This window comes from Cygnus atratus, chromosome 2 (genome assembly GCF_013377495.2).
Source record: "Cygnus atratus isolate AKBS03 ecotype Queensland, Australia chromosome 2, CAtr_DNAZoo_HiC_assembly, whole genome shotgun sequence".
Classification (NCBI taxonomy): domain Eukaryota; kingdom Metazoa; phylum Chordata; class Aves; order Anseriformes; family Anatidae; genus Cygnus; species Cygnus atratus.
In genome coordinates, this window is record NC_066363.1 from 140,250,785 (window position 1) to 140,276,331 (window position 25,547).

At 40.7% G+C, this 25,547-nt stretch overlaps 1 protein-coding gene across 1 annotated transcript in view; it reads right to left on the reverse strand.

The window, feature by feature from the left end:
- Nucleotides 1-14,947, reverse strand: part of LRP12 (LDL receptor related protein 12) — a 52,860-nt gene extending 37,913 nt beyond the window's left edge. Inside the window, exon 1 of the mRNA XM_035546345.2 lies at nt 14,585-14,947. Coding sequence (XP_035402238.1) covers nt 14,585-14,663 — 79 coding nt within the window. The 5' untranslated portion in view covers nt 14,664-14,947. The remainder of the gene's footprint in view (nt 1-14,584) is intronic.
- Nucleotides 14,948-25,547: the final 10,600 nt, after the last annotated feature.

Genomic DNA, 25,547 nt, shown 5'->3' on the forward strand with positions numbered 1-25,547 from the left:
AGGGTCCTGGAGCCTCTCACCACGGGGATTCACAGTAATTAAAAAAGATAAACAATCTTCTAATATCAGGACCTAGAAACAAGAGACTGTTGGATAGCACTATGGCTCCACAATTGCAAAACAAAGCAAAGAAATCCTTTCTGTAGGTTTGAATAAGCACTTGACTTGACAGCCAGTGTAGGCAGCTGCAATTCAGAGTACAGCAAGATTTCAAGACAGCCACAGAATATGTAGCTTCACCAAAAAGGGCAGACCTAAGTTTGTTTCTAAACACTCATGTAAAATTCCCCTGCTGTGAAACTGCATTCCCAAGACACAGAAATCACCACTGGAAAACGTGTTTTGTTGTTTTTTTTTGAAAGACTATTACTTCTTACAGAAATTAAGTGATCACAATGACTTGTAGATGCCAAAGTATACAATGAAGGTTGTTTGTAAGCCCCTAAATTCACTTTCTGTGCTTATTCTCAATAGAGGCAGTAAGAAAAGCCTTACATCGTATGGGTCACAAAATCCCATGTTTTATTATAGTACATTAACTCTAAGCATGCAAAAAGAAGTCCCACATCCTTCAGCTTTACATTGCTATGTCTGTAATGCAGAATTCAAACGACATCCTTCTTTCCTTCTCGTCATTCAAACACATACAGATGCACCTCTGCCAAGCATGTAAGTGTACCTCAGTGCAGCACAATCATGATTTCAATCTGAGCATTTTGCAAGAAATTGGAAATGCCTAGAAAATTTATGACATGTTTATTTGTTTATCTCTGTCAAATAAAGCCAATTTTGGTGTCTCACGGCACACTGAACCTTCATGTCTTAAATGTAAGTTCACGGTGATTCGAAAGAGCAAACAGATTTGAGGAAGTTAGGGACGACCTTGAAATAGACAGGCACATTTACAGAGCTGTGAACTGGACCATTCACTTCCACCTAACGTTACTGTCTTAACGAAAAAGCTCTATGGAGATGGATGGCCAAGAAGTAAGCCGCCTCCTTTAACTGAAGCAGATCTCATAATCGTGGCCATACCTGAGGCTACACCATCCCTTCTCAGCTCCAGCACTGCGTGAGGCTGCTGAATTGCCATGTTCCTGTTCTCAGGCTGATGCGCAGAAGGGCAGAAGTATAAATGAGGGCTCACGCACTCACGGTGCTCCCCGTCCCCTCCAGACCCTGAGATGTTCACGAAGACAGCACAGCAAGCCTCACACCACAGTACACTGGAGAACCTTACCAAAGGCCCAGCTCCCCTGGAGAAGTAAAGGCAGAGCAACAGGAGCAAACATACCCCAACACACACACACACTCTCTAGGAGAGAGTTCCTATGACAAAAGCCCAAGTAGGCTTGAATATAATCAGAGGAATGAATGCCTCCGAGAGGAGAATGTGCTCTAACAGGTATTTCCAAAATCCTTATCACCATTTACTCTGACATTCATACTCATAATTACTTTCCAGCACGTTATCCCTACACCTAGTACGTCATATCTCCATTTTTGCCTCAACACAAGCTCTTTCAGCTCTTATTTCTCCTGTCTTGACCAAAAAATGTTCTCACACATTTACGTAAGACATTAACTTCCTTTCTGCTAAGAGCTTTAACAACTTTTTTTTTTCTGTAGTCCATTTACAATATCTTTAAAAAAATCATAGAATCAGAGAATATCCGAGTTGGGAGGGACCCAAAAAGATCATGAAGTCCAACTCTTGGGTCCCCAATGCACCACCACCAAAAAAAATCTTATTGAAGATATGGGATACTATATCACAATGTTTCTACGCTACCTCTGAGAAAATTCCTGCCAGAACCATTCAGAGGAACACTAGATGGCTGAAGGTCAAGTAATGTAATTACTGCCCAACCCGCCATCCACCCAGTTCACAACCCGATACTCCCAAAGCCACCTGAGTTGTTCAGTTTGATCATCCTCACTCTTATCTGGCTATCTGTATATCAACTTGAGACTAGTTTCCAAGGGATCACGTAGCATAAGAGCAACTGTGTGCATCTGTATACTCATTTCTCACTATTTTGGACTATTTCTACCACATTTGGCAGAAGGGTAACAGTCCCCAAAATCAGGTTTTAGTTTCATTAAAATGTATATTCCTCCTTGTGTTCCAACACAAATGCTTCACTGCAAAACTACCTGCTACTAAATGGGTAACACACAAGAAACTCCACGCAGAATACTGTAATTCTTGAGAAGAAACGTTTTCACTTTCCTGCTTCCAGTAAAATGGCTCGTCTGAAGGAGGTCTCTAACCAGCAGCAGCAGATCATCACTAAACTGCATCCGTCCACTTAACAAAGAGTAGCTTAAATATACAATGGGCTGTAGCAGAAGAGGACTGCCATTTTGGGGATGAGAGGAATCAGTTGGTACTTACAGTTTTAAAAACAGACAGGGATAGGAGATGGAGTTTTAAATACAGTGGTAAAAGACACACCACTCTCAAAGCGGCCTCCTTCCAGTTCCACAAAAAATCAGCAACTGCATCCTTCCCAAAAGGGTGCCATTTACATTTAAATGCTTTAGGACCACTCTTCACCCTTTATCTTCCCTCCTCTGAGTGGGCAATTTTCCAGGTGCGAAGCCAACCTCCAAGATACATGCACTTAGCACACTTCAGAACTTGCACGCTACTGAGCTTCAGGCATTTAAGCAATCAGACTTGTCTGCCTACATTGAGAAGGGAGAAGAAGAGACTTCTCTGAAGACAGGTTCAGATCAGTAAGTCACATTCCTGTTGCCTCTCATCCCTTTAATAAGCTTGCCTTTTCCCACACTGACTCTGCCTTAAGCTAAGCCAAACCGATGCTCCCCACTGTATGCACAAAATCAGAACTGACAAGAAATGGGAAGTAGCAGACTATTCACAAACAATTATGGAGCAGCTTTTTATATTCTGTGCTTCAGCTTCTACCCTGTAAACAAGAATACTTCACAGGAACACTATTAGTGTGAGGGGTTATTAGTCCATCTTAATGCTTAATCCGTAGATAATAAAGAGCTTTTAGGCAACTGCACAAGAAATATTCTAAAATAAAAATATTCTTTGAAGATTTCTTTCCAAGCAGTTCGTAACAGTAAAGCACAGTAAATTTAAGTGTCAGTTAGGTTGATGGTATCCTTCCAGTGTAAGCCTATTTTTAAGGAAGCTTAGCACCAGGAAGTCACTGCTTGATACACAAGTGCTCTCTTACAAAGAGATGCTACATATGAAGTAACAGTCAACTCGGGAAAAAACCTCAAACAGCAGCTATTTGTTGGGACACTCAAATTCAACCAGTGTTCGAGTGAAACAAACCGACTTGTGAAGGATGTGATGAAGAACGCTTTGGAAAACAGCCATGTACAAAGATATTAGTATTTTATGTTAATACCATTAACCAAATTTGACAGGCAGTTGTATTCTTTCAGATGTAGCTTCTTTTCAATTTGCATGAAAAGCATTGTTACACTTGTGCATTGATGAAAGCAGATTACATCCCTTACAATTCCTACTGGCAACTCTGCCCAATGAATAATAATAAGCCACAATTTAAGGACATCGGTTTCGCTGTGTGTTCACTATTCATGAAAAGAAAAAAAGGAAGAGGGCATCACTACACGAGGTACGGTTCTGGAGAAAAAGTATAAAGGAAGCATGGAATATTTCATGGTATGAGTTTGCCATTCTTCATCTTGTATTTGTAGTACATACACACATTACTTTCTAAAATTAGGAAGCACTCTGAAGTTGAAGAGTACGACTTATTTGTGGTAAGTGCCTACTGTGAAGACAGAATACTTGCAAATTCTTGCTCTGTTTATACTCCACCACTGATTGTTATCCACTTGACTACTTACTTGATTTTTCCTTTCAGGATCACCTACAGACATACACAGAGGCTAAACACTGACTTTTACATGGTTTCTGTTATTACCAGTGCTGGTACACACTAAGACAATGTGGTTTCTCAAGAGGTCTGTATATTCTCTCTTAGAAGTATTTTATGCAGATCAGTACCCAGAAAGACGACTGTTAGGTTTGCTGCAGCTAAAAGTGAATGTACAAGTCATTCATGTTAGCCTTCATCCTCTCAAAGCAAAAACAAACAAACAAACAAAAAAAACCTGTATAGCTTTCTAAAGTGGATCACCTAAACCAGAGAGGAATAGCCTACAATAACCCTGGTGGGGTAAAATTTACAAATGCAGCTTTTTATAAAGATAATTTTGAATTAATAAACATGCCAGTGAAAATTCCTAAGGTCTAAAGTCAATTTCCTTGCTTATAGTTATGAAACTGCAGGTAACAATTTTACTTCATTTTTAAAAGCAGTTCAATTTGATTTGACTTAGGTCTTACTGATGCCAGCAGTAAAATTTACACTGATCACAACAAAGCACAGCAAAGTCAAGGCTGAGCTTGGATTAAAAGTCCGCACCCTTCCCCCTCCAATAGGTATATACATAATCAAAACAGCCAGAAAACTTATTAGCACTTACACGAAGTTATATGCACATCAGAAAACCAGAGGTTTACCTCGATTTTGTCAACTTCCATTAGCAGAATTACAGATGAAGTCAATAACTAACTTCACTAAGAAAAGGCTAAGGCAGTGGTTCAGTATTTGGTAATACTAATAAATAAATAAATCATGACCATGCTTCACTCTGTATTTCCACAGAGCAGTTCTAAGGCTTGGATTTCCTTTCTGAGAAATATAGCTTGAAAAGGAAAATGGGTATATTAGGCTTCAAAGCACTAATTCTGCTGTAAAATAAACAGTTAAAAATTACATATACAGGCAGACATTTCACTCTATTAAAAGCCAACCTGCTAACAAAATTCAGCACTTGCTCCTACACCCTTTTGAAAGAAAAGCACAGAATTTTAAAATAGCAAGAAATATGACACAGCATGGTGACAAGTAGAAGATCGATGTCAGACATAATGCCTACATGTTCAAATTTCTATTTATCCACTTTTATGTAATAACAAAGCATATATCTCAGTTAAGTACACATCCCTTCTCTTCAATAGCAGATTTCCAGATATAGGGAGAAGAGTAGGCCCAGAACAATGGAACCTCATGAACTGCCAAACACAAACCCCAATTACATGTCTAAGTGAAATAAAATATCTTCAGACACTTCAAAAATATATCAAAGTATACAGCATTTCAGTGCAGGCATGAAGGAGTTGCTTGATAAGGATCTGATGCCATAATCCTTACACATATAGCAATAATTTATAAATTGTGTGCAACAACTCTCAACTTTAAAGCTATTTCAGCTCTCCTTCCCATCAGAATACGTCATCCTCCCTTGGAAAAAAAGCTACTGTTTGATGTGATCGTTTTACTTAAGTAACATGCATGCATGAGAAAGTGCGGATGTTTATTTCAAATTAAGTGCTTTGAGCAATTTATTGGCTCCCAAATGTACACTACGGTCAGCAAGCAGGGTCTCAGATTAAAAATTTAAATTCAGATTTACTTTGGTTATTAATAATTTCTAAAAGCTACTGCATTTTATGGCTATCTCCTTCATGTGCAAAGCCCGAAACAGCTACCCAGAGTTCAGGTCCACCTCCTCTGCAAAACCAGAAACTAGGGTGAGTTCTAGAAAACTGGTAAGAGCGATTCAAACATACTCACTTGGTCCCCGCGTACATATTCCTGGCCTCTGTGCTTTTAATGGACATTTCAAGACAGATGTACTGCTGAATCTTTCATGATACTGATTCTAGAAAAGTCAGTATTGAGCACTACTCAACTTTTTGTTAGTTGGGAGTGCAGAGGGGGGTCTCACTCCCCATCCATGGCCCTAACCTGACACTCCGGGCAGCCTGACTTCAAAGGGGCTCATCCCTGGAGACACCATTACAGCATACAGTTCGCAGCACTGCTGCTCCTTCTAACCTGCACATCTGGAATACCGCATCTCCTGTTCCAGGAAAACTCCTCATGGACCCAAAGGCACCACAGACAAGCTGTGTGGCTCCAACAGATGGCAGGGAAAGCTGACTGTGCTCCTCACTACAGCAAGAAGACAAAGGTATACTTCTTTTGCCAAGTCTTATACATTTACAGCATTAAGGCGAAAGGGCTCTACAGGCCCCAGGTATTGTTCACAGATTTCCACTGCTGAAGAAGAGGAAGAGAAACAGAAATTTAGTATTGTGGACTTCACAAGAGAGTGGTAACATTATCACTCAGCCTTGGTATGCTGGGTTACTCTTTACTTTAGAACTGTGGTAGCACTGAAGCTTTGCTGCAGCATGCTCAGACAACAGACACAAGAGACGACTTCACATCAGGGATGGGAGTGAGACAGCCAGACAACATCAGGCACTGCAAAGCACTGCAGCTGGATCAGCAGCGACAGGGAGGTCAGCAGTAACTACACTCGAGGAGCACGCGGTGCCGAGACGCAGCCAACAGCGAAGCACAAAGCCCAAACGCCCTGTCAGCAAGAAGAGGAATACACGCCAGGGTCACAAAAAAGAATGTTTCAAAATGCTGACAAAAGCCATATGCTGTGCTACAAAAATCCTCTAGTATCTCTGCTCGTTCACTTATCTCTTCTAAAGCACAGGTAAGAAGCAGGAATCTCAAGTTTCTGTGACATCCCGCTGCCTGAGCATACCCCTGAGACTTGAGAGATGGACCACGTGGAGAGATGGACTCACATGCAAGACCAGCTGCACTCCAATCCTTTTTCTCGACTGCTGATAATTCCTAAGAGTAACAGCTTAGCCTGATTAGATGCTCACACAGTCACCATAACACCCCTTAAAAGACCGTTCCCCTTACTGCCATTTTCACAGCCTCTTAAGTAACAGCTGTTCTCCCTGAGAGCTTGCACTTTCCCTTCCGTATTAAAGAATGGTTCTGCCACTGTTAGCCACGAATGTGTCTTCTCAGGACTTTCCAGTCTTTCCTTCTCTGCTCTCCCAACTTTCCACTCCTCATGAGTATCTCTAGCCATGGAACTGGTCATTCTATTTGAACCTTAGGGTAGGAAACATATAAGCAACAGAAAGGCACACAAATGGGAGCTCAATTTCTACTAGTTACCCAACTACCCAAATCAATCCCGAGCAGTACATCCGGCTGCACGTCAGTATGATCAAGACATTGGTGTCTGACAATTTTACCGTTTATCCTCCTGACTTGCCAACAGAGATCTCCTTGGGAATATTCAAACTGGTGTTTGCATCATGGAAAGGAGAAATGTTGCATCTCCGTACTTTTTATAATTATAAATTGGAAAAAAAAAAAAAGAAATAGGAACTCTCCCAAGTCCAGTTACAAATATTTCCATATGGTTTAGACATGCATTTGGAGTTAAATCCCTGTGCACTGTCTCTGAGCACTTCTTTAGAAGAGAGCAAATGGAAAAGTGTAATTGCTTAGCAGTATGAAGAACAGACTGCAGTAAATACACGAATGCAACGAATAAGACAGCATGTTAATTAGGGCTCTAGAATCATTCTCTTTGAAAAGGGCTTCCTTCAGCAGGAAAACAAGGGGGGTGCTAAGGCTTCCACTTAAAGCTATGCATTTTTATATATAACGATTTGTTTACTGCATTAGGTGACCCTATTCATTAGCATTCTCAGTCCGAGTTACTACAATATCCCTAACTGAGGCTTTTACTTTCTTCTATTTGAAATACTCAAAATGCAATTCCATGCAAGTAAAATACCCTATGAGGGTATACTAACTCATTCTTGGATTCTAGTATGCTTTGTAAGGGATAGAAAAATGTGCTAACAAAACTCTAATGACAATTCAAATACAGGTAAAACCTAGGAGCCAGAACACATGAACACAAGCACATGCTTTCCCCTCTCCGAGACACATCAACGAGACTTCCAATTTCTGTTCTCAATTTGCTCACTTCTGAAAACTTTCAGAATGACGAAGCTATTCTGAAAGGAACAATTCCTTAAGTGAATAAGCTCATCAAATTTTTAAGAGGCGTTGAATAGAACAAACTTATTACTAGTAAGATAGTATAGATCTATAGATTAGAGGAAAAGTAATCTTTTACAGGAGAGACCTGTTCCCACAACCTGTAGTTTCAGAAGGACCTGTCTCCCAGTGGGTTCATACAAAGCTGGAATAATAAAACCAAGTTACAGGAACCTCTACCAGAGTGTTTTTTTCCTAAATTTTAAACACCACAGTCTTCCACCACATACCAGAGCGTGCTCACACTGCTTGTTAGAGGATCACTTTCTTGTTTTCTGTCTGCAACTGACTTAAACACTGCCCTGAACTGCTACACAAAGTCAGTCCTGGGGACTTCCACTTGGCAGAAGAAACATCTCGGTTAAGGGAAGGGTGGTCACGAATTACAGACACACAATCGGGTGCGTGCAAACATGCAAATCACAGCCTAAAAACATAGCTCAAGCTTACTTTCACCTTACGCAGAAATGCAAATAGTGCACTTTCGTTGCTTTGCAGAAAGTTTGTAATTCTCAGTAAGTTATGTTCATATTTCTTGCATGTCAGGCAAATTTCCCCACAACCTAGTAAAAAGTACCTATAAATCACAAGATGCTTACGTGGAGAGAATATCTTATGACAACAGCAGCTACTAAGCCAAATGTTTCTGCATGACCATCCCCCCCCCCCCCCCCCCCCCCCAAAAAAAAAAAATGCACTCCACTTAAAGGCTTTTTTTATTTTTATCATTGCTTTCTAATTTTTGATCCAGTAACAAGTTAGGGCAAAAAGAGATTTTTAACACTTTTTCCTGACTACTTCCAGAAAGTTGTTCCTCAAGAAACTTCTGAGCAACTTATCACCAATGCCCTCATTCAGACTGTCAGATTAGAGGGGGAAAAAATCGAATGGATCACTACTAAATGTATTTGCCTGGCTAAAAAGCCTTTCTTTCATCAACAGGTTAACAGTGTAGGAAAGTTGTAGTGTATCAAAGTTTAAAGCATCTGGTCAGAGCACCAAGTCAGAATCGAAGTCCAGAAGAGTGCTTTTGGAATATTTGCGCTGACCTGTCTGTCACATTCATTGCAGTAGTTTAAGCCTAAATATTCATGAGAATCAATACTATGTATTTCAATGCAATTGTAAACTTTAATGTAATGAGATATCATTAAAGGAACAACTATGTCGAAAAGTCAAGGGTAGAAAATGCCACCAAATGTAGTCAGGAGAACATGACTTTTCAGAGCACAGTATCACAGAGCCTGCTATATAAACCACTGGGAGCACTGCTTGCTACTGACAGGATAAACACAGGAACTTGGATCTACAGCCACCTCCCATGCTATTAAACACATTGCTACCCAATGTTTTCTTAAAGCCACGTCAACTAAGCAGGCTGAATCTTACTGACCACCTGACACCTCAGTATAACTGGCACAACAAAACGTTAGAGCTAGCAATTCTGCGCTGAATACGAGCGCGATTACGTGAACTGTGAGACAGCAAAAATAAAAATAAAAAATCCAAACTTGTTAACAAATCACACTCTCAATTAGTGCCTTGCTAGATATCTTAGCTGTTCCAGTGCTCAGCATCACTATTAACTATCTGCGACAATATAAATGGAACACTACCCCTGGAAAATGCAGAGCCATCTCAAAAAACAAAAACAGACTATGTATGCAGTACAAACAGTACTCATGCATAAAAAAAAAAATAAGGGAATGAATCTCATACTTAACAAGTATGAGAAAAATGCCTTCCGCAGCTTGGAAGGCTAGGGCACAAAAAAGCTATGGTAAAAGGTAAGCGTGTGCAGGGGTACTTATGTAACTACCGTATCAAAATATTAACTTTAAGAATTTGCGATCTGTTAATGAACCATAAGACTGATCATATTTGCAAGTCTTAGGAGAAATATAAAAACAATATACATTGTACTCAGTTGAAAATAACACAGATGTGGTACTCATCTATTTGGTATTGAAATAGGATCCAGCAAAACAAAGGAGTCAAACAGATTCACCCGTAGGGCCCTTCCAACCCAGCAGTGATCTTCTCCTAGCAATGTCAGAAAAAAGCTGGAAAAGCCAAGCTAATTATACATTTTGCTCTGATGACAGTAATGGAGTCAGGTGGCTCCTGTCCTGATTCCAGCTACAAGTACCTCTCTGCTCACCCTCTGGCTGAAGGTGTTCTCATTTAGTGCGTACTTACAATCACCCCAATTACCTTAGATTAAATTTTCAAACTCTTTTTTGCTATGAGGTTGTCTAGGATGTGCTTTTTCTTCTCCTCTCAGACAAACACTCTAAGTATTATCCACATGACCTCACAGGTACTTTGACTACTGTGGCTCTGAACAGCCAGTTGAGTATGTACTTACATAACTTGACAGATGATAAACTTCTTAGACAATAGAAATTGCGATGCCATTAAAATTAGGCCATTTTCTCTTTAAGGGCTACAAAACCTTTCTAATATGTTAAACACAGCAGTTTTGCCAATAATATGATTTACCTCCTAGCAAATATATTTGTTCAATGTATCCCAGAAGTATCACTAAAAAGTGACATTTAAGAGTTTAAGGTACAATGGTCTATTAAGCCAAGCCATTCCTTTATGACAGTGTGTTCTGGCTTTATAGCACAACTTCTTTAGAAAATGAAATAAATTGGCTGGCAGACTTTACTTGCTTACAGGATTCAAGCTATTCTTTCAAACAAAATGAATGGAGAAAAATTTACTTTCCCTCATGCCATTGTCAGTAAACTGACACAAAACTGAAATTTGGGTCCAGACCAGTGAACTTTTGTAACAATTTGACCTGCCTGATCTTAAAACCTTGAAAAAAACAAATAAACGACAGATTATATGTGCGATCTCATTGTAATCTCAATCAACATTTGTACCACAGAAACCCGGGATGGTACTAATACAGAACTAAGCGTTTTAAAGCCTGTATGTCTCTTCTTTTCATGGGCCAGAATAACGTCAATAGTATTGCAGTCTCAGAGGTAACATGCAACACTGCTTCAATTATGATTTCTGGGAATAACCATTTTCTGACCTCTTCTAATGATTCTCATTCATCAGCACTTAAGTAAAGCCCCGACTCCATCCTGTAGATACGGAGAAGTAAGACTGATCTCTATCATGCCACCAACTTCTTCCCTCGAGCTGTTTCGGTCACACAGTCCTACTTCTGTAAATGCTTTTCTTTTATACTCATTACATCTGGTGAAGGCAGAAGTAGGGTAATTTGCCAACTGTACCTCGGCATTGATCACTACCAACTCTACAACACGCAATAAAGTCTGCTATAGTTTTCTGTTGAGTGGGACAGAAATTCTTACTATACAGCGGGATGACAGGTACAGTTAAGATAATAAAAAGTTGGACTCTGCAGCTATCTGAAGAAGGCGAGTATCCACACCTCCACACCACATCCCAAACAAAAGCATGCCTTAGTTTTTGCACTGTGCCACTCCAGAGACTTTTCTTAAACTTAAACTCTGCTCACCAATCTCTCCCTACCTGGTCCTGAAAACCCTGCATTACAGCACCTGTAAGATACAAACCATCATCCTGCCAAGGGTTAAATAAAAATCTTATGTAACAGGAATTCAGTTCTCAAATCTAAGCTGATGTTTTAACAAGAAAACAAAATTCATTTGATTTCCAGCTAATCAATCATCAAACTCTGTTTTGAAAAATCCTGCCCTCAAGGGAATACGACCAATTTCTCAAATGATGTTTTTCCCCTACAGAAATCACTTAATGCAACACACAGCTTTGTTTTGAAAACAGGCAACTGTTAGGACCTTTGAGATATGCGGAAATGTCTTCATGCTTATCCTGGTAAAAGCCATGCCAGAATTGTATAGAGAGATGTATAATAAAGTATTTCTTGGATAGAAAATTTCCAAGTCAACAGGAAGGCCAGTTATATTAAAAAGTGAATACTGCTGCCCAATATCCTACCAAGCTAAAATTCTTGTTAGTCGGTGCTATTCCAATATTTCACACATCAGTATTCCTCCTTCTCAAATTTTTATAATTACAGTCATCATCAGAAGGAAGGTTTGAAAAAAATCACTAACTACAGGGAAACAGAGAAACATTCTCTGGAGAGCTCAAGGCCCACATATCAACCTCCATGAATTTAGTATTTTAATTAGTGGAAAATTCTAGATATAGCTGTGCAACTGCATAATGGAAGTCAACCAAAGCAATGCACTACTGCTTTTCCAAGTATGTGTTTACCCTGAGCACTGCCTACTGTATTCAAAGCCATAACATGCAGTACCACAATGATATCTGCAACACTCTGCTCAGGATCAACACTGCTGTCAGCAATGCCTTGATCAAAGTTCATAGTGACATTATTTTAGTTTGGAAGAACTAAAAGCAGTTGTACAGGAAGATAATATGCTTTAATGGGGAATATTCCTCACTCCCACTTCCCTCTCCCCAGAGAAATGAACAAGACAAACCAAAATGAGTACTAGAGATAGGGCTTTGCTACATAGCAAATGATTGCTCTCTTCTTGGATGCTCTAGCGTGGGAAGAACTAAGTTCCTTTCCTTTGAGCTGTGAAACTGGTCAGAACTTCAGACATCTATAACAATAAGTTGTAGGGAGAAATTAATCCTTCACGAGGATGAGGCAGCCCACTGACTGGAAGCGGACGCTGCTTTCCCCTTTACATCAATGGTGATGATGAATAGCAATGGGTTTCAGCAAGGCAAAAAGAAAAAAAACAAAGTTATGGAGCCTTCCTCGTACTTGGTTAAACTTTGGAAAACCTAGCGTAAAGGTCCATAAAAAATGTTATTTGGCACATATTTTACTTGGTTGTTAAAACAAACAACCAAAAAACACGCCTACACTCTCTCTACAGAAGATTGTGCTTGTTGTTAAAGTTTTACAGTGGAAATGCTGACAACAGTGCCAAAGCTATAGCATCACAGTCTGAAACTATCTACTGAAGTTAGGCTGGTGAGGTTTGTCACAACAATTAGCAATTTCACTTTTATTTCAATTGTGGAGATTATAAGAGAAGAATACAGAGTTTGTTTAAAAAAAAAAACTCTGCACAGAAGTTACATTTCTCAAATGCATTAAGCACATAAACATAAGGATAGCTTAACATCTCCAGAACTGAGATTTTCCCCACCATTTCCTGCTCTACCACAAGCCAACTCCTTTCCAGTTGTGCTTTCACTTTAGCTTTTGACATATGATTTTTTAACAGCCTACATAAAGGCTCTTCTTTGGCTTTGTGTGCATTTAAAAAGTTGGTCAGCACCTTGCCTCGCTCATCCAAGGGGGCTCACTCAAAAATTAAACTACGCTAGCGTAACTATTCACTTACAGATACTGGTGTAACCGTAGTTCTACGTGAAGAAGCCTATCTTATTTTTACTCACATATATATATATATTAATCAATGAAATGGGAAGCGTTCTTAAAAATTTATGCAGCATATCTACAGACAAGAGTTTGCACTGCTATTCACAGCACAGGAACACACTGGAAAAAGCCCTTTGCACAGACAAAACCTGAGCTATCAACCCCCTGGCCTCAAGTTTGTTTTACTGAACAGTAAAACAGATTCTAACTTAATACGCTCAATCCCACATTCAAAGCAAAGGCACCAACTTCAGAATTGGCTAAACCAGGGCCACTGCTGACGTCCCCCTGAGAGCGAGGCTCATGCCCAGCTCCACGCCAGCCGGCTGCTTCTCACGTCGGGGCCCAGCGGCAGAGCCTGCGCTCAAGTTTGTACAACAAACACAACTCCGGGAGGGAAAGCGAGACAACACTCACCGCAAAGCATCTGGGGTTTGCCCTATTGCATGTCACCGGGCTACCTACACACCATAAAGCAGCAGCGTAAACACAGCCACTCACGCAATCAGTAAGTATTTTTCGTTATCAGCTTTGTTTAAAGACGGGTTCATAACCAGGCACGAAATGCCGTTTTGGCACGGGCTGCGGGCGCGCTGAACAAAAGCGGAGGTCCCTGGACCCAGCGAGGCCTGCGCTGGCCGTGCCACAAACTCCTTGCCCGACACCAGCGCCTCGACACCCCCTCGGCACCCCGAGGGAGAGCACATCCTGCACGGCCTCCGTCCCAACCCGGCCGGTGTGGAACATCTCCCAGGCATCCTCTCGCCACCCAGAGCCAACGCTTACTCGTGACTCAGAGGATTTGGGGTTTGTTTGTTTGTGCAGTCGCGCACCAACTCCGGAGTTCCCAGCCGCGCATACATCTGCGGGTGATAAAGACGAGGGCAGCTGGGCCAAATCCCAGCCTCCGTCTGCAGGACTTCCCTGAGGAGATTTCCACCCACGCCCCCCCAAGCAGGGTTGGGGGAAAATAAAAAAGAAATTACAAAGAGCGAGTCGTGAAGCGGCCGGGCTCGGCGGCTGGCGGAAGGCAAGGGGAAGCCCGGGGCCGGCCGACAGGACGGGGGCGGTCCAGGGGGGTGCCCCCGGGCCCTGCCCCGGGCCGGGGGACCCCGGGGCCGGCCGGGCCCGCCGCCGAAAGGCCGCTTTGTTCGCGCCCCCCTCCCCCCGCCCCGCGGCCAGGCGGCGTCGCTGCCCCGGTACCTACCGCAGCAGGAGACGACGAGGAGCAGGAGCTGCGCTGACCTCCATGCCGGGGAGCCTCCTGCGCTCCCCCAAGGGGCCATAACCCCGGCCCGCGGCGAGGCGACGAGCAGCCGGACCTGCCACCGCCGCGCCCCCGACACGCAGCCGGAGCCGCCGCAAGCGAGAGGTGGGGGGGGGGGGGAGCCGGCCTCGCCTCGCCCCCCCGCCGGAGCTGCGGCCTCGGGGAGCGCTAGCGGCCCGCACTCGCCCGCCTCATCCGCCCGCCCGCGGAGCCATGAGCAGCCGCCTCCGCCGGCCTCGGCCTCCTTCCCTCCGCCCCGCAAACGCTTCCTCCTCCCGGCTGGGCTCCGCCGCGGCTGCGCACTGCCCGACCGAGCGCATGGAGGCGCCGCCGGCAGCCGCGGGGCGGGGCGGAGCGGAGCGGGGCGGCGGGGGAGGGCCCGACCTCGGCCCGGCGCCTCCCGCCCCGGCTGGGCACGCCCCGCCGCTGGGAGGCCGCGACCCCTGAAGGGAAGGGCCTGGAGTGGCCACCAAGGGGTTGGAACGGTGAAACGTCTGCCGGTAATATCGCAGCCGGGCTGCTCGGCCCGACCCGGTGCCCTGAAAACGTGTGTGTGAAATGCAGCCCGCTCTGTGAAGCACCGAGACGCCCCAGCCGAGGCGTTTCTGGCCTCCAAATCCGCGTTTCACAAATAAGACCTAAAAAGCAGTGTGTAAACAAAAAGTGAAACTCTGCTGTAGATGCATTGCATCCAAATTTACAGACTAGCTTTGACACTGTACGTTTCTGTTGACACTGTACATTTTTGTTAACGTACGATTAACCATCCTCCACCTTTTAATGACCTTATTTTTCTCTTCCACACTTACCTATTGCTCTCCATTGTTTAACCGAGTATCAAAAGCAAGTAGGATTCACAGTGCAATCTCTATCTTGAATTTTGCAGCGTCAGTTGCAGACTTGGAGAAGTGTTTATTGCCTGAAAGCTACTCAGTTCTACTAGATGAGCTGATTTATTAGGAAAATAAATTATTACCATTCCTTAAAAGAACAAAAATCACACAGGCAGGGCTTCATTGCTACATCATGAGAACAGATGTTTTGGATCTGACCAGAGCTCTGGCTCCATGAAAGTTGATGGCTGTGGCAAGTGCTCTATTTCTCCTTATTCCTTTCTTTTTTCACTGCTCTTCTCTGATTCCTCCCCCATTTATTTCCCACCCACCATTTTATTTCAGAAGGAAGAGAAGTATATTGGGGGATATGTCTTTTTTGGAGGTGTGGAGAGGAAATAGGTTGTTATATGGATGAGCATCTTGAAGTAGATGAAGTATCAGTGATAGTCACTAAAGAAGGAAGACAAACCAGACAAGCCTGAATGTTCCCTTACTCTCTGGGAAGTTGTGGCTCAGGAACACCCTGAATTATAGATGATATCATCGAGTTTAATAACTCTCAATGGATTAGTCTTTGGTAAATTTATCCAGTCACAGTTTGAACCTATGAGAGATGTGACTTCACCTCTCAGAAGCCGTAACCATGCATACAAAAAATAGCACTTTAAAGGAGAAAGAAACACAACCTCTATTTACAGGTTTATACAAATAAATATTCACAGTGTCTTAGCCAGTAAACATTTTCTTTCTTTTTCTACTTGCAGGTTTGAGCAACTTCAGTGAAACCTCAGATGCCGTGTATTTACACCCAGTGTATCCCATTCCTCTTTTTGTTGTTAATTATTAACGAGGGCAGTGGAAGGATGCTTAGGAAGTCTGATCTGTAGCTGCTGAGAAAGATACTGCTGCCTTTACGAACAGATGCAGCACAGAACATGTGCCCACACAGAGACTTCTAACCCTCCCACAGTAATTGCAGCTGTACTTTCTGGGTGCAAGTCCTTACTGGAACTCATTAAACTCTCTGCTGTAGAGATAGGTCAACATTAAACAAACAAATCAGCACATGATCCATAACCTTTCTCTGCTCCTCCCAAAGTTATTTTTGTCTGTCTAGTTCAACCCAATTTCTACCACCCAGTTGCATGTTATTGAGAGATGTGATATGATTCTCTTTCCAGAGACTTCAGCTGCACAACAAAGAAAACATTATCTTTTCAGATTAAATGCTATTCCAAACATCCCTATTGGCAAAACTGCTTTCAGTCACTCACACAAACAAGTGGTTACCCTTTATCGTGTACCCAGGTTGATCATTCAAGGCAGTGGAGAGCAAAGCATCAACCCCTGGCATCATGTGCTTAATTTTAACACTGTTCTCAAAGATGCAAAGCAAAGGATGGTATGTAAAAGACTCCTGCCTCGGTACTAAATGATCTTGGCAAGCAAAAGGTGAGATAGTGATGTAATGACCTAAGGAACAACCTCTGCAGCTGCGGTTTGCCTACTTATGATGAACTGGATTTTTTAAGTCTAGGGAGGAGAATGTGTTAGGTCCAGACAAGATGCTCATGATATCAGGTAACATCTTCCCAGTAGTCCTCTTAGCAAGCTCACCAAATTTATGAACTTTGACATACTTCAAAAGACTTCTTTCCTGGCAAAGTTATATGAGAAAAAATCTTACGCCTATTTTGCTGCTCCTTCTGTTGGCCTCTGCCAAGAGCTCTCTGTCTTCATCTCTTTGATATTTGGGGGAAAAGTATCATTTTCCTTATGTCTGAAAAGTGCCTAGTAAATCATAAATGTATATACATAAAATTCTAATCATGACTGCATGGATTTTTTTACTCTTATCTGAAGATGACAAATAAAATTTTATCAGTAGAAGTAATTTTTAAGCAGCATGGAAGTTGACACTGTATTTCTTTTGGATTTTAAGGCAGGTAAAGATAAATTATCCTGAAATTGCACACATGATTGACCTTGAACCAAACCAAGAGTTTCATAACAGTCAATTTTTCTGCTTGAAGTTCAACGTTGTCATGTGAATCTACTGAAGCAGCTTCAGTAAGAATTATCAGGAACCCACTGATGATATCGACTTACTACTTTATTACTCTGCAGTTTTACTTTCCACATTGTTTTCTTTTCAGTGATTGTCTTTTTACAGTCACTTCAGCTTTACTTCGTTGCCTGTCACGTGTTTCCTTCTCTCCATCTTTGCTCTTCTTTTTTTCTCTTCCTACACCTTCCTCACCAGTTCTCCCTTTCTTCTTTGCCCCTTCAGACTATGCTGTTAGCAAATGCCACCCACAGATGTAACAGCACTTTTACAAGCCATTGTAAAAGTTCTCCCCAGTTCATTCCTTTCTCTGTACTTTTCCTCTGACTGTCTGTAAAATTGTAGGGGGCAATCTTACATCATGTCTCCCTAATACCAACTTCTGGTTGGGACATCTCCACACCATTTTAATACATAATAAGAAAGGGAACAATTCAAGATGTTGACTAGATCTCAGCTTACTGAAATAAAAAATAGCTTTCCTTTACCAGTTTCATTACTTTCTGTCTCATAAACTCCCTTCAGGTGAGGGCATAAGAAATGTTGATATTTTCAGTATCAGATTTTAATTTGGGGTGAGATCTCTACTACGTCTGAATTTACTGCATCTTCTTTTTGCAGAAGAATTCAAGGATTTTATCATAAAAGGGACGTCAGTGGAATTCTAAATATGTTTATTTTATGGTATTATTTTTTCCAAATCAATTATTTATAAACTTAAAGTAGAAAAAAGTAGGCAGCAGAGGAAGTGAATGTCTCTCCCAGATTTTCATTTGTTCTGCAGCACAGTGTATGAACATAGAGTGGGACAAAAATGATTTGTTCCATTTTTTCATTTCCATTTTTTTAAATAATATTTAGTTTTTAGCAAACAAACAGATGTTTGCCCAGCAATCGCCTAAAGGGTGCTAATAGACTTGATTTTTTATTCAACATTAATGTTAATACTAGACCACAGCTACCTCAAGTCTAGAGTACCCTACATAACTTTGCTGCAAAGTGATGAAAGACAATAGAAGATGGTGCCAGAAATGTCTGGATCAAGTCCATTGTGTTAAAAATATATCGCATGCATCAGAATCTGCTTGCATTGTGCGGGAGTACATATTAATATTGCTGTTGCATGCTGGAGAAAGTGCATCAAAGGTGTTATGTGATCATTTACTTCCCTGATATTTATAATTAGTATCGCTATTGTCTAGAGGCCAATCAAGGGTAGGGTCCCATTATGCTTAGGACTGTACAAATATAGGACATGCTGTACAATGTGCAGTGGAAAACAGTCCAAATAGTTAGCTTGGCTAACTGCAAATGAAGTATGTCTGGAGCCAGTGACAGTGTAGCTGCATCATCATGATGTTGCACTCAAACTGATTCTGTAGGGCATATTCGTTTAAGCACCGTGCCCCACTAAGTGATTCTGGGATCCACTTTAGTTTTTTCAAACTACCACAAAGCACTTGAAATAATTCAGGGCTCGTTTTCCATGTTTTATCATCTGGGAACTGTAGGTTTGCAGGCAGTTCGTGAGCTCTTTTGCCTAAAGTCTAAACGGAGCAACTGGATCCCCAGCAGGGAAAAGGTATTTGTATTCAAGCAAGTTTTAAAAACTACCTGCAAAATTTTTTAGCTTGTTTAAAAGCAATTGATGTCCCTAATGTAATAGTATTTTTTGTCCTTTTTTTTTTCTTTTTTTTTTTTTCCCCATGTATTAGATATTATGCTTTAAATATTACAGGCATGTTATGTACAACTAACTGTTCAGATTAAGTCATGAGTTGTTATCACAGGCTCTGTAGTTTCCCTGACAATGATAGCACCTCTGTCATATGCTGCATGAATGGCTATTGACTAATTATTTAGTTTTAGACAGTTCTGGAAAAGCTGCCCAAGCTTGTTCATTTATTAAAGTATGTTGCTGCTGCAAAGACAATCCAACGGAAGTAGCTTCAGTTTGGAATAAACCTTGTGACAAAGCGTGGCCTAATTCAGTCTGCAATTACAATGAGTAACATAATGCTTAGATGAGTACTTACAACATGTTAACAACAAAGGTGTTAAAACTGCTTTTGTTATTTCCTTATTGTCAACTAAAGCAGTTTAAGTCTTATTGTAGCAATGTGGACTTAGGTGGCAGGCAAATATCAACAAGCTTGGTGATACTTTCATTCCTCTGTCTGTATCCTTAATAGAAGACCCAGAAAAGGCGTAAGAACCACTGTATTAGTATAATTTTACTACAGAATTACCAATGTACTAGATAAGCAACTGTGGTTATCTACACCGGCTGAACAGCATCAAAAGATAGCAGAGAATCTGTGTGTAGTCACATCACATCTCAGAAGAAAGTCTTGTCTTTTGCTCCAGTCTTTAGAGACCTAAGGCTGCACTTGGCAGACGGCACTTAGCAGCCGTTCCCTTACCTTTGGACTTAGCTTCTCGGGAGTAAGGAACGGAATCTGCTTGCTGAAACCTGAAAGAAACTTCTGTCACTAAAATCTCTCACAAAAACCTTTGTGGTTTTTATTTTGTTGTTGTTTGCTTTTTTTTTTTTTTTACATCTGTACACACTGCTTTAGAAAACATTGTCATGAAGCCATAAAAAAAGCCTGAGTTTAAGGTCTAGATAAAGCAATGAATTTATAGGCAAAGACATTTGTATAAAACAGTCAAATAATTTTGAATAATTAGCCAGTCACAGAAAGAGTGGACAGAATGAAGAACTAAACTATTAATGCTATTTCAATTTTAGAGCAGACAAGCTTAAAGACCAAGGGGAAAAGGAAAGAAAGAAACGAAACAAAACAACGTCAACAACCAAACACCTGAATATTCCAAAAGAGAGAAAAAGCCAAAACAGAAGACTTCATGATTCAAAAGAACATCAAAAATCTCCTTAATACAAACAGAACATTTCATAAGCAGTTTTCAAAACCTAAGAGGCTAATTACCTCCTGTAAAAGGAGCTATTAAAAAACATACTTTTTTTTTTGGCTACATTTTTGATTCCTAAATTAAATTTATTTTTTCTTACACCCAATTTTTGAAGCAATTATCTTTTCAAGCTGCATACCGACACTAGTAATATTCTTGATTTTCTAATTAGGTTAAATTAGAACCTTCTGCATCTGACCTGCAATTACACATCATGTCCCCACTGGTCATTAAGACAGAGCCAGCATGAAGTCTGAAGTAGTGAACTACTTCTAAAATATAGCCCAAGTTAAAAGAAGTGGGGTAAACTTTAGTTTTATAGTCGTAGCTATGTTCTGCATGTAGACAGGTCTGGAAGAAAATGCAACCAACATCAAGTGTTAATATTTTGCCCAAATAACTTCTTTTATCTTTTCACAAGTACAGTTAATCTTTAGCTATGGATCCAGATCACATGTTTGTCTTGTAGACCTGTGACATCCAAGTGGAGGACTTTGAGTCAGAGGACAGCCAGAGGAGCTCTGCATCCCCTTATCTCTCTCAGAAGCTTACTCAGCCTCCTCAGTATTGCTAAATCTGATTTCTACAGTTCTCCAAAACCAGGACTGAAGTATGTTGTTTGTCTTTCACAATAGCAGTTGGGTTGTCTTTTAAAATTCTTAACAGATTTTGCTTGGCATAGCCATACCTGATGCCATTTCATAGATGTGAGTTGCAATTTGGGGAATGCCACATGGTGTAAACTTGTAGAGGAGGGCATGTTTGTGACCGCTCCACAGGATAGCTCCTAGCTTTGGAGGGAGGAACCCTACAAGAACCAGACGGTTGGAGAAGGATTACATTACTTCATTGTTACCCTGCCTTTCCACTGTCCCATCCAGTAGAAACCAACGTGCAGTCATAATTTGGCTCATAACATGAGTGAAACTGATTTTGCAACAGAAAGTCTACTCTTAAATCCAAAAATTATGATACCTCTTAGGTGAAGATTAGTGAGAACCGAGTCAGATCATCTAACTAACTGCAGACCTCAACATTTAATTCTTAGGTTAGTCAAAGTTAGAGAAGGGGTTTCTAAGATACACTCTTGGCTGCTAAAACCAGCAATAATTGACAACTGCTTGTTTAAGCAAAAGCCTTCCAAGGATTATTACAGGTTTCCACTTAAACTTCTGAACATGACAGTTACTCTGTCAAAGGTCCAAAATGTGTACAAATGTGCATATGTATCATAATAAATAAATAATAAATATTAATATTAATAATACAAATAATAAATTCTTATCTAGGCACCTTAATTTTAGTAGTGCCAATTCCAAACAGTCTAGGAGTCATTTTAGGTCTTGTCTTCCCTTTCCCCAGATCACATGCTTACTTAAAAATCGTAAGACTCAGAATAAGACTTTGCATATGACTTGACTCATAAAACTTGGCAGTACCATCATATGCTCACCCATTTAAGCTAAGTCAAACACCATGTGGCACTATGTTAAGAGTGTCAGGGATTTGCAAAGCTCTGCAAGTCCCAAAGATGAACATGAACTTTTTAGTTGTGAAGTGTGTGCAAAATACACGTGCAAATTAGAACTTAAGGCAGTTTTTTTTTTTACATGTACAAAGGTATTCTATAGAGCATTCTAGTCTACTCTGACAAAACTACCTTTATTTGAAATCTACTGTATAAACTTAACTTTATTTGTAAATTCAAACCTGTATGAAACTGCACAGAAGATAGAGTAAGTGCATTTCAGGACTTTTTAAAATACACAAAAATATGAAAGGAAGATGACATTCACATTTTGTCACCTACACTTCAGAGAATATACCAACAGTACATTTTATGTCCAGTCATTAGAGCTACAGGAGTAAATTAAGGCCTGCGTGTCCTAAACCCATTTACATCTCAGTGCATCTGCTGTAAGTGAGAGTGGAAGATCCATGGCAGAAGAGACCTCCTTGTATTCCCCATTCCTCTGTAGTCACGGAGATCAGGGTATTAGAATTAGTGTGGTAATTCAGAGAAGCCTTTCAATATACTACAAAATGTCTTTAGGACTAGATTCAGTTGATTTACATGTTAGTTTTCCACTGTGCCAGACAGTTTTGCACTTCATTTTTCCCTTTCAAGCTTTAGTCCTACTATGTTACATTGCTTATTTATTGTAAATGATGTTTTCAATATATTCCTGTCAGGCTTGTAGAAGTCTTTGACACACTCCAACTGAGCAGTAGCACAGTAACACTGACATATTTTTGTGGCAGTATTGGGAGATTTTAGACCTAGAGGCTGTATCATGAACTGCAGGAATTAGCACTGTTCCCTGAAGTAAATGAAACTACACTAATATCAAGGTTTCCTGAAACCGCTCTTGGATCAAGCTCCAGATTTTCCATTTGTAAAAAGTTCAACCATTTGTCGGAGTTTTGCTTGTCTGCAAACAGGCAGCTGGCTTTTTCTACCCACTGGGAAAAAAATATAAAAAAATTAACGGCTAATAGACAAAAGGTTTTGTTTGTTTGTTACAAAACAGCTGCTTCTAATCTACCTTTGACTTGCACTAGTATTGCAGTATCAAGGAGGATGTGAGCAAACAAACAAGAGGACAATGAGATCCTGAAGGGCAGATTTCCTACACCAGAAAAACCACTGGTGGTAGATTCAGATGTAATCTGATGCAATAGCAGCGTAGTTTCCTGCAGTCATTTATTATGTTGTACTTTAGCTCCAAATGTGCAGAATATTTTTCTACTGAGCCTGCATAATTGTACTGCAGGAGATATCTGGGACTCCTGGAAATTCTGGCAGCTGGGATCATTGTCTTCTGAACTAGCATGTGAGGCTCTTAAAATTCAGAAAAGCATTTTGTTATTTTTTACAGTGTTCAAATTTTACTTGTTTATTCATGACTGTCCAGGGCAAAAGGATAAAGACAAAGCCTCTGTCAATAATAAACCCTTCATCATTATCTGCAATCCTGTCCCTGATGACTGGTCCATGTCACAGAAACCCAGCTAGCTGACAATGCTACACCCGTCTCTTATTTCATTCCCCAGTGCCACCCTCCCTCCCCATTCATCACAGATCTAGAGCAGGAAGGATAAAAACTGAAGGGAAGCCAATATTTCCTCACACTTAATCTGTGTGTCCAGAGACAGTATACACTCGGGCCATGCTGTTAATCTCTAAATCCCGTAAACAGATAAAGCTTTCTAGAGAAGCTGCTGTAGACACTGAGGAGATGATAAAACTCACTTGGTTGCTTCCTGGGAAGACTTCAACTTCCTAGCCTGAATGCGAACATAAAATGCAGGAACAAATCCCTGTCTTGGTCTAGTAATTTCCTCCTGTAGGAGGAGATAAAACCTGCTGAATTTAGGGGCAGAACTATGAAACTTCATTCCAACAATCTAGTACAGCAAGAAACCTATTAAAACAACCTCCAGCTTGGCTGCTGCTTGTGGTGACCCTGCTGGCTTCCCCTGGATGGCTTGGTACAGGCACAATACTTCTTGCTCTAAGGAGTAAAGTGTTCCTGACAAAACAAAGGCTGTTAAAATCTCCACATACTGCTACAACTTTCCTGTGGACTCTAGAGCTCTGCTCATTAGTTACTTATTTTCTGCTCTTCCAACCAGCAGCACAGAGAAGTGAAACGTATCCCATATATTTTGATTTGCTGCCTACTTCAACTACCCATTAAACAAACCCAGACAAAATTCTTACTCTCAGTACAGACAGTACTGCACGGGATGGTCCAACCTGCCTGTAAGACCTATTTTTCTCTGTGACATTTAGGCTTTGCCAGAAGGGAAAAAAAAAAAAAAAGGTCAAGAATAATTAGAGATTGGAGTGCTGCTGACAGGAGGACCTCCAGAGGAGGTGGCACAAACTGATCTTGTTCAGACTGTTATCAAGAGATAACATTTTGACTCTTTCACAGTTATGCTCAGTGACCATGAGAAAAGCAAAACAAAACAAAACAAAAAATAACAAACTCTTTCTGAGTCTAGTTTCCAACGTAAAGAATGATAATGCTCATTTGCCCATCTTTTCAAATTAAACTGAGAAGATTTGGATGGTGGATGTCTCAAAGCATGAACTCATGGCGCCAATAGTTCAAGGATTCTGATTTCAAGCATACTGTAATATGTATAGTAAACTCAATTAAAGAACTACCTCTATAAAACAAGTACAATCATGAAATGGATGTCAGGAAATTCAGCAGGCTGTTATTGTAACTCATTAATAGAAAGCTTATTCATCTGTTTTCTTTTCAAAAAACTGAGGACAGTGCAAAAGCAAAAGACACATCCATGAAGATTCACAAAGAGTAGGGATGCAAATACCCTGCATCAAGATAAGGCTTCTGATTCATTTTAATGCAGCCATCAAGCTTCATTTCCTCAGAAATGTTCCCCATGTATAGGCGTACACCAAGCACCTGGAAATCTCTTGAGTAAAATTTATAGCTGCTGGTGCAAATTGCTTGCAAATTAGGCTTCACTGGAATTTCAGGCTCCCCCTCCTCCCCCCTTCTCTCCAAGAAAACCCCCAACCCACATAAGGAACATACAAACATTTTTGATATACATATATGTATGCATGCATAATCTATATGTGAAGGGAAAAAAGTACTTTGAATTGCAGTGCTTTCAAAAGTGAATAAATTTAAGCAGTGGATGCACTTACAGTCTTCATTCTGTCATTATGCTTGTTCATTACATAGTATTCTCCAAATAATAAATGAGTATTTATTCTGCTACTGTTGTTCTCAGATGGCCAGCAGATAATATTCCCAGTGTCAAATGGTTTGTTTTTCAAACTTGTTGCTAATCTGTTCAAAAGACTTTGTTCAGAAGCTATAAGTCTGGGGTAGAAACCCCTTGACTAATAATTATAATTAAGTAATGAAGATTATGTCACTATATCTGGTGATCTGGCAGGTAAGGGAATACATGATGAAACAGAATATATAAAGATGAGCAAGTCTAGAAGATATGCACCCTATATTCTTCAGGGTATTAACTAATAAAATTACTGAATGACTTGTAATTATATTTTGTAAGC